This window comes from Papaver somniferum, unplaced genomic scaffold, assembly GCF_003573695.1.
Source record: "Papaver somniferum cultivar HN1 unplaced genomic scaffold, ASM357369v1 unplaced-scaffold_81, whole genome shotgun sequence".
NCBI lineage: Eukaryota > Viridiplantae > Streptophyta > Magnoliopsida > Ranunculales > Papaveraceae > Papaver > Papaver somniferum.
The window spans coordinates 755,208-765,609 of record NW_020651082.1 but is presented as its reverse complement, the minus strand read 5'-3'; the positions used below and the strand labels follow the sequence as shown (position 1 = coordinate 765,609).

General features: G+C 37.0%; 2 protein-coding genes across 2 annotated transcripts; both read right to left on the bottom strand.

Moving 5' to 3' along the window:
- Positions 1-739: 739 nt before the first annotated feature.
- LOC113345398 (iron-sulfur cluster co-chaperone protein HscB, mitochondrial-like) lies at positions 740-4,439 on the bottom strand. The gene is made up of 7 exons (XM_026589174.1): positions 4,071-4,439; positions 2,548-3,035; positions 2,367-2,463; positions 2,197-2,286; positions 1,814-1,879; positions 1,516-1,584; positions 740-1,081 (listed from the first exon to the last, which is right to left on the bottom strand). The coding sequence occupies exons 2-7, from the start codon at positions 2,883-2,885 to the stop codon at positions 944-946; spliced, it is 798 nt and encodes a 265-aa protein (XP_026444959.1). The 5' UTR covers positions 2,886-3,035; positions 4,071-4,439; the 3' UTR covers positions 740-943.
- A 124-nt stretch (positions 4,440-4,563) lies between these two features.
- On the bottom strand, positions 4,564-7,914 carry LOC113345397 (NPL4-like protein 1). The gene is made up of 2 exons (XM_026589173.1): positions 6,794-7,914; positions 4,564-4,986 (listed from the first exon to the last, which is right to left on the bottom strand). The coding sequence occupies exons 1-2, from the start codon at positions 7,781-7,783 to the stop codon at positions 4,732-4,734; spliced, it is 1,245 nt and encodes a 414-aa protein (XP_026444958.1). The 5' UTR covers positions 7,784-7,914; the 3' UTR covers positions 4,564-4,731.
- Between the last annotated feature and the right edge of the window lie 2,488 nt (positions 7,915-10,402).

Sequence of the window (10,402 nt, the reverse complement as noted above, 5' to 3'; positions counted from 1 at the left end):
CCTAACCTTTACGAACCTTATTACGGTTCCGAAAGTATATCGTATCGTTCATTCTTATTTAGTTCTGTAAAGACCGGAACTCGCAAATTAATAATTTGATGTTAAACACATATTCCCTCTGTTTCGTGCATGCAATATTAAAAAAATGATAGTAACTCTTCTTTTGAAAAGGAGGTAGTATTTATTCATGTCTCCAAATCTATTTTTCAGCTAGCACAGCCGGCTATGTGGCTTATATATCTATTATACAAATCCTTGATATTTCAGACAGTTGCCTCTGTGGCCAAAGCCCAAAGGAGACAAAGATTTCTAAGAAGCCTTGAAGCGCCCACTATATGTTCGAAGTCTTTCAGGCAAAAAGTTGAACATTTCAGAAAATAAAAATGAAGAATCAACTGCCCTCTCAAAACAACATGAATTTGAAGAAGAAAATATTGAACAGGATTTCGCAGAAAATGAAGCAGGTGTACTTGAACCAGTTCAGTCAGGCTTCAAAGGGATGAAGAACAAGAGAATGAACCATATTCAAAAGGGAACAAGAAAGATGCAATCCAGGCTTACAAGGAAATGGAGTAGTAGCCACTGAATGAGAACCGTTAAAGAATGTGAAAAATGGCTTTGGTGGGGTGTAGAATTTCTGAAATTAAGTTGCTGAAGCGTTGGTGAAGGCAGTAGCACACAGTTCCTGAACGAGTGTCTAAAATTTGTTTGTAATCATGGACGAGTATCTAAAATTATCATATGATGCAATTATCATATCTGCAACAAGAATTTGCTATCCATTTCGTATCTTGTTCATAAATACCATCTGATAAGTGTTTCCAAAATTATAATTCTGAGAAACAACCTAACAGATCCTAAGAATTAAAACTAAAACAGCACATCTACCTTGTACACGTTAATTTTGTTGAGATAATCCAGATCCACAGTAGGCTTACCTAAATCAAAGCTTCTTTACAATGTCCTCGTTTATTCGATCATAGGAAGTCATTCTTTGAATTGAGGTTACAGCGTCTTCAAACTTCTTTTTATCAAATGCACTCCCAAAGGAGTTGGACCAGATTTCTAGTTTCTCTTGTACCTGGATTAGAAAAAGAAGAGTTACATAATAAAATCGCATATACCGACTAAAAATAAAATAGGTTAGGAAAGTGAGAAAGACCAAAATGCTAAGATCTTGTAGGGTACAAGTGATCACAATTCAAGGACATTGACGTGGACAGCGGTGAGTCGGTGACAAGAAGAACAGCCTAGTGATGCCCATCAGGTTATTCAGCCTAGTGATTGCTAAAATGCTAATCTTCCCAGCAGGCCCCTCCCACGGGAATATCATCTTTCAGTTGCTAGGTAAATTACACAAGCCCTACTAGAGAAACAGCCTAGTGATGCCCATCAGGTTATTCACCTGGCTGTTTGCACATGCCTCTTACTTGGAGTCCAAATCGGGAGGACTAACTTCAGTCGTAAAGAGCGGTCATTATCCAATTTATGATGTCGAAAAGTGTCCCACATTACCTGACCCTGGATTTGCTTTAAAGACTGTGAATTAGAGGCCTCGTCAACTGCTTCCCTGATATCCAAGATCTGTAACAAGATCGGCAAATTCAGGTAAAGTTCAAAAAGGATTCAAATAGCTTAATATCCATTACTTAAATAGTTAAAAAACTTGTAGGAGCACTTAGGATTCGGAAAAGATGTAAGTTGGTGCAACCATATGTATAGTAAATGAATCTTGCCATCCCTTGGTTTTAAAAAAAGGTCATGCCATCCCACTATCCTTACGGAAACTAAATGAGACTCCGCAAAAAGTTACCTCAGCTAGCAATTCAGGATCCAATACTGTTCTTTCTTCATCCACATGTACACCTTCAAGGCCCAACTTTCAGAAACCAAGAGAAATGTCAGAGTAAGGTAATAACAGGTAATGGAAAAGAAAAATCTTTCAATGGTAGAAAAGACAGTTACAATATTGAATCACATAATGATCTGCTACATTGTTACTTCCAATGAGGTTTTATGACATTTTCCAAATAAAAACCGCCTTTGATTGATGAATCAGTGCTCTTAATCACAACTAGTAAGACATAGCCCTTGGCACTTCCTATTAGTTGCACTCCATATTATTGTAAAATCGAAGTCCTGTTAATCACAATTCACAATGTCTAAGAGAACAAATAAAGAAATCAAAATCCTTACAAGGTAGATTGCCCTAGACAACGGCTTTCTTAGTGTGCGGTAAGCATCAATTACCGGAGAGGACTGTTCAGCAGCAAACTCCTTTTCTTTCTAAAACAAAGATACACATGGATCAATGTAAATAATAATTGTAAGAAAAAAAATTAAAATATGTGGAAGGTGAATCAAACCTCAGATTTCATATGAACCAAATCAGGATGAAGTTTCTTCTGCCAATCTTTATACGTTTTCTCAAGATTGGTATCCTCAATCTCGAATGCTTTCTCCCTGCGAAGCTACCAATACAATTTAGGGCATCTTAATAAACAATTTCTGTCTACAACACGAACGAGACATAATCAACATACTTACAATCCGAAAATATGGAAGTAATCCACGGAAGTATGAACCGGCTGAACGCTTTTACAAGAGTCACAAGAGAGAAACGGTTTAGACACTGCAACAACACCACAATTCCAGCATCTCCCAGTATTTTCATCTAATGAACAGAAACTTTTCCTGTAATGCGCCAGAAAAATGTTGTCACAAGAGCTCTTAGAAACCCTAGATTCTCCAGCATGGTACAAAGAACAAGAGAAAATCCTAGAAGATTGTAACTTGGGACCCATATTAGTTGATAATAGAGAACTTGAATGTAACTTTCTGCTAAGAATTTTCGTGGCAGCGACACATAGATTTCTCTTCTGCATTTTTTACTTAGGGAAAGACCTATGGACTTGACTATTAGAGGCCACTATGGACTTGCCAGATTGTCAAACTCGTTGCTCAAACCCACACGCGGCAGAGAGTAAGCTGCTCGGTCCAACCTTGTCTTTAAATTTTCTGGACTTATTGATTTTCTGCATCAACAAAGTAGAAATTTGTCACCATTTTAAAAAACATAAAACGACTTGCGACATAAGACTCATAGAGTAGAGAAAGTGAGTGACGTGAGTCTGAAATCATAATGCCAATACCAGAAAACTAAATCAAACTTGAAATCAGTGATATGTAAACCTGTCATAAGTTCACAAAACTGTTCAGGTAAATGAAGATTTAACCTATCATAAGTTGCGTATTGCCGTAGAGAAGTATACAATCACTTTTATGAAGAACAAGAGAACTACTGGGCAGACTAAAAGAATGCACAGGAAATACTGTTAGATAGACTTTTATTATTCTTCAAAAAAAAAAATAATTATACTCATCAACTTCAGAATAGACCGTGGAAAAGTCAAAATATGGACTGACGAGTAATCACGAAAACGACATATCCATAACATGTTTTAAAGCAGACTTCTCTATGCATCATCACAAACAAGGTAGTAGAAGATGTCCAGGGGTTCTCGAACCTGCTATGGGCATCTTCATGGTTAAGACTGAACCAAATAAATGATTCTTATAGGACCAAATGAGCAATTCTACAACTGAATTAGCTCAATGTATCATCATCAGACAAGCTCACCTTTTGCCTTAATGTATAGGCCCACAATAACTAATGGAGACATGAAAACTATAACTCACTTCTTTTGCTGCATCAATGGGTAAATTTGCAAAAAAATTAGTCCTCTATCTATTAATCCAATTGGGTTTTCTTCAAAATATAGTAAACGGTGTGACTATGGATCAAGATAACAGTAATTTAATCAATGAAGAAAATCCATAAGACAGTATTTCAGTAAATGGTGGTCAATTAAAGGCTTAAAGCTCTATGCCAGAGGACATTGGAGACCTGCAGCAGACTGCTTATGGTTCTTTGGTGCACTTCTAAAAAATACACAATAAAATTTGAAATCCCATGTTTCAGAAAGCAATTCCAACCCTCAAAACTCAAAACCAAAACCCCAATTTTGAAAAGAAACAGTAACAGAGAAGAGGAAGAAAATTCTAAATACCTTATGGAGCCTCAGTTGACGCTTTGAGATTGAGTTTCCTTGTTGAAACCTTAGTTTCGGTTCTGAATAGGAATGGGTTTTTAGAAGAGAGTTTTTCGTTCTTGCTAGAAAAGAAAATTCTTTCTTTTGTTATATAAAACAAAATCGGTAATTGGGTATGGCTGACCCACCGATTTCCTTAACGGAGTTTTTCTTTGTTGTTGTAGAGAAAATGGAAATTAGTCAGACCAAAAAGCTCGGTTCTAACGACATTTTAGATGAAAATACGGTGAGATCTGATATTTGTCTCTGAAACTTCCTGTTGAATATGCGCCCAGAAAATCAGGGAGGTGGACTTGGTAACCCATATAAGCTTTACCATGCTCTCAGGCACACATTCATGTGTTTCTTATGGCATTCTGAAGGCTACACTGCATGAGGATGGCCAGAAGCGATATACATGGATGCAGAAATAAATTCTGCACTAACACATGAAAGTAAAAACAGAAGAATATAGAAGAAAAAAACATCTCATAAAGGATATACTGGGAAATCTAAAACGAAGAAAGTAGATGAATCCAATATATCCCCTCATAATGTTAACTTTGGGGCAGTATCATTGATCCGTCGGACCACTTCTAATTACAAACTCGTATCATAAAACATGAACACACGGAAACTATCAAGTGGCACTAGCCATTGACTCGATCAGGAGTTGGTAGCCCTCTGGAACTGTTGACTGCAGCTGAACGCATTCTGCCAATGTCGGAACATCAGAGTTAACGTCAAAGAACCTACAAAGTAAGAGCAGAAGATGAAAGTCGGATATTCGCTTCACAAAGGGAAGGTTCTTTGCCTTCTCCAGGTGAGTCTTTAATGCCCTTGGTGGAATTGAAGTAATTCTATTCTCAACAGGAAAGGATGTTGAAAGGGGGCCCTGCATAACCAAATAAACAAAAATTTAACTTGAAGGAGCTTTCTGTTTTATCTACTGTTACTGAAAATATTGCAAATCCATATATGTAGATCATTTCCTACTTGTAAAAGCAAAGCTATGCTTGTCTTACAAAGCCGCTTTGCCATAAACGAACTACATGTAATAACAATAAACCAACCAAGTTCATGATGTCTTTCTAAAGTTAAAGACATTTACGAAGAAGGGGTGCAGATTAGGAACTGATTAAAAGATGCAACAGAATTCAATTCTGTCAGCCCATGGCATATATTGTTGTCAGAATGTGCAATGCAGAAAAATAAAGTTAAAGTCATCAAGTTAAATAGTGAAGCTTCGAGAAACTTGACACACGTGAAACTCAACCCCGAGGGGTTTACTTTATGTCAAAATAAAAAATCCTCTATATCATTATCACTATTTACGTGTTACCATTGTATCTTGTCCAATGGAATAAGCCACTTCAAGTACTATTTACATTTCACGGAACACGACCATTGTTTTTTTTTCTGGAAAAAATTCTATTCCCAACCGAAATAAAAGAAAAAACAATGTCCTCCGACTTGGATATTATTAATAATAAACCAACCAAGTTCATGATGTCTTTCTAAAGTTAAAGATACAGAGAAGGGGAGAAGATTAGGAACTGATTAAAAGACGAAACAGAATCCAGTTCTGTCAACCCATGGCATATATTGTTGTTAAAATATGCAATGCAAGAAAATAAGGCCAAAGTCATTAAATAAAAAAAGTGAAGCTTCAAGAACTGACACACATGAAACTCAACCCTGAGGGGTGTATTCTATGCCAAAATAAAAGACCCCTGTATCATTATCACTATTTACATGTTACCATTGTTGTATCTTGTCCAATGGAATAAGCCACTTCAAGTACTCTTACATTTCAAGGAACACGACCATTGTTTTTTCTTTGGGAAAATTCTATTCTTAACCGAAAATAAAAGAAAAATGCTCCCGGACTCGGATATGTTTATGCAGTGGGAGTCGAACTCGAGTAGTGAACAACAAACTTCCACTTCAGTACCGGTAATGTACAAGGATTAGTCCTTGACTCCTACCAAATGGACCACTAACAGATGAAAATAAACATCCCACATTCCAGATTTTATAACATCAGTCATGAGTTTTGCTAGTGTGGTAACATAACAAAGGTGCCAAAAAGGACATGCTCTTACGTGCCTAGTACACCTCAATCTCTTTAACTTCGCTGTCGGTACAAACCTATTAATTGCTTGATCTGTGTGACTATTTTATTTCAAATTTTAACCTACTTGCTAGTTCTACAACCTACCCATAACCGTTTCTAAGCTTTTGAGAATTACGACTTCAACAACATCCGTACAAAATGGACCACTAATATAAGAAAATAAAAATATCGACGTTCCAGATTTTATAACATCAGTTATGAGTTTTGCAAGTGCGGTGACATAACAAGGGTGCCAAAAATGACTCGCTCTTACGTGCCTAGTTAACACCTCAATCTTTTTAACTTGGCCCTTGGTACCTACTAATTGCTTGATCTCTATCACTATCTTATTTCAATTTTAAGCCTGCTTGTTAGTTCTTATAGCCTACCCATAACCCTTTCTAAGCTTTTGAGTACTACACACGAGCATGCAAAGGATGACTGACAGACCACATTTTCATACATCAACGTAGTTGAGTTCCAAATGTAAGTTTATCCCTAACAAATTTCCACAGTAAACACGCGAAATAAAAAACATTTCAACCATTTAAACATAAACTCATAATGTTCAGTTCAAAAAATATACCTGATGATCAAGAATCTTGACAACCACCAAGAAGAAATCATTATCAACTTCCTTAACATCTTTGACACCAACAACAACCTCCTTTTTCATCCTTGATATCTTTGGATCATGATCACCCCCACAGTCGGTCTCAAACCATCCTTCTTTAAATAGCTTAACACAGACATCACTCATCTGAAAAGCTTCAAAATGTACATCAGCACCGCCTTCTTCATTCACTTCCAATTTCACCAATGCAGTAACCCACTCCTTCAACCCACTTTCCCCATGTAGTTCCGCTGCTTGTAAAACCTCGGAATTCGACATAGTATACTCCTCCTTGTTCTGCCCAATAGTTTGAGTAAAAATAAACCCAACTCTCCTCATTCCTAACCCCAACGCAATCGCTTCTACAATCTTCTCTTCCTCACTATCCCTCGTCAGCATCAAATTGCCCTCAGTCCCCTGTTGTGGCATCTCATAAATAAAATTCACCATCACTTCACCAACCTCTGATACCGTCCCATACATAAACCCTCCCCGTTTCACCGCAAACGCCAACGTCTCATTCACATAATGCTGGAAACAATTAGCAGCATCGCGATCAAACGAAACCGATTCGCAATTCGGCTTTTCTTGTCTTGAAACCCTCATTTGTTTAGCAATCAGATCATCCATAGTCATCTTCCTACCAAATGAACCAGCTGGGTTTACTGTTGGACCACCTGCAATAGATCTTTCACCTTCATATGATAAGTAAATCAATGAACCGTGAGATATGCCTAATGATGAAATTAGGGTTTGTGGATTTGATGACAAATCGTTGAATTGCAGCTTATCTTGAGGTGATTTTGCTAAGAGTAGGTTTTGATTTAAGGAGATTGTTTGTTGAGAGATTGGGACACGGAGTTGAGATTCAATTAGGGTTTTGAGTTGTGATACTGTGATGTGTGGGTTTTCGATATGGACTCTTTCTAATCCGTCTCTGCTACGAACCCTGATCATTACCATCTTGAATAGATTTTTGAGAAATTCTTTCTAAGATCTGACGGAGTTTTTTTTCCCTTTATGAGAGGAGATTTGTAAATCACGTTAGCTTCACTGTGGGTGGTTTTATACTCCTGGTACTTTTTGTTTTTGTTGGAAACTTGGAGGAATAGAAAGGAATTATAGAAAGATTTTTTAAAATCGATCGCCTCAATCTAAAATGCCAAAGTTACCCCTCCATGAAGACATGACCAATGTATGGGACCGATACACTGGTACGATTTTATATCACGGATATTATCGTTGAAATATTGGTTCTAGATTTAGAGACTATAATTTTATATTAAACATTTCTCCACACATTTTCGGATAAGATATAATAGATAACATCAATTTTATCAAAAAAACAAAAGAGTAACTTTAGTAGACTTGCTTCGAGAGATACATGCACCTCTACTACCACCCGGAAGACTTTCTTCGCCAAAATTACCCTTAAATTTTATAGAAGTTTTTCTAATCTTCATCCCTAATATGACACCAGCGGGGCCTAAGTCTTTCATGTCAAAGTTCTCGTTCAACATTTTATTAGTGGTATTAATAACATCCATGTTTGTACCTAGTATAAGCATATCATCAACATACAAGCATACAATCACACATGCATCCTTGAAAAGTTTAGTATAAACACACTTATCAGATTCATTAATTCTAAAACCACTAGAAATCGTCACATGATCAAATTTCTCATGCCACTGTTTAGGTGCTTGTTTCAATCCATACAAAGATTTCTTCAGTTTACAAACCTTCTTCTCACAACCTTTAACTACAAAGCCTTCGGGTTGTTCCATATAAATTTCTTCATCTAATTCACCATTCAAAAACGCTGTCTTTACATCCATTTGATGTATCTGTAGGTTATGGACAGAAGCTATAGCAATTAACATCCTAATGGAGCTAATTCTACTTACTGGTGAATATGTATCAAAGAAGTCTATACCTTCTATCTGTTTATAGACTTTCACTACCAACCTAGCCTTGTATTTTTCAATAATTCCATTTATATTACGTTTTCTCTTGAAAATCCATTTACAACCTATGACCTTAGACCCTGGAGGTAAATCTACAAGTTCAAAAGTACCGTTTTCGCGAATGGAATCCATTTCACTAATTGAAGCTTCTTTCCACCACGGAGCTTCAGGACAAGTCATGGCTTCTTTATAGGTCTGAGGATCAGACTCGGCTAGGTATGTAATGCAACCAGGATAGGTTTTCATAGTTTTAACCCTTTTACCTCTTCTAGGTTCTATTTCTGGTTCATCTTCCTCTAAAGGTAATGACTGACTGGATGATGGAAATTCTAGGGTATCATCTAAACATCTATTTCGAGAATCACGTTTCATAGGAAAAACATTCTCAAAGAACTCAGCATCCCTAAACTCCATGATAGTATTCAACCCTATGTCAGAAATTTCAGAACTCACAACCATAAACCTTTGAGCACTAGAATGATCAGGATACCCTATAAAAACACAATCAACGGTTTTGGGTCCTATCTTATTTGTCTTAGGAGGAGGGATGGCCACCTTTGCCAAGCACCCACAAACTTTGAAGTAATCATAAGATGGTTGTTTACCTTTCCATAACTCATATGGAGTTTTATCTGATCCTTTAAAGGGTACTCTGTTCAGGATGTAATTGGCTGAGAGGATAGCCTCCCCCACAAATTCGAAGGTAATCCTGAACTAATCAACATGACATTCATCATATCCTTAAGGGTACAATTCTTACGTTCAGCTACACCATTGGATTGAGGTGAATAAGGGGCTGTAGTTTCATGTATTATGCCAAGTTCTTCACAGAAATCTCCAATAGGAATTAGATACTCACCACCACGGTCAGACCTAAAAGTTTTAATGGTAGCATTCAATTGGTTTTTAACTTCACGTTTATATATCTTAAAGGTTTCTAAGGCATCATCCTTCCATCTAAGCAAATAAACCTGACAGTACCTCGTACAATCATCTATAAAAGTGAAAAACCATTTCTTACCACCTCTAGTTTGAATTGACTTCATGTCATCAACGTCCCAATGAATCAATTCTAAGGGTTTAGTGTTTCTCTGGACATTCTTCCTGAATGATTTCTTAGCATGCTTAGATTCTACGCAAATCTCACACTTATGACTTTTATCTAAAGTGAATTTGGGTATGCAGCCTACGCTAGCCAGTTTGTGCATTGATTTGTAATTTACATGACCAAGTCTACCATGCCAAACATTCGATGACACACACATGTAAGCAGAAGAATCATTCAATTTCACTTCAGGACAGGTTACATTAAGTTTGTAAAGACCCCCAGTCTTATGACCCTTACCCACATAATCATTGCCCTTAGTTACTATAAGTTTTCCAGACTCAATTGAAACTTTAAAACCCTTATCATCTAAAACAGAACAAGAAACAAGATTTTTGCAGATGTCTGGAACATGAAGAACTTCATTTAATGTGAGAGTCTTGCCAGATGTGAGCTTCATACCGACCTTTCCTTTTTCTGCAACCCCTGATGTAGATGAGTTACCCATATAGAGTTTCTCGCCTTCCCCTACCCTGTGGTAGGAGGTGAACAGGTCTCTGTTCCCACAAA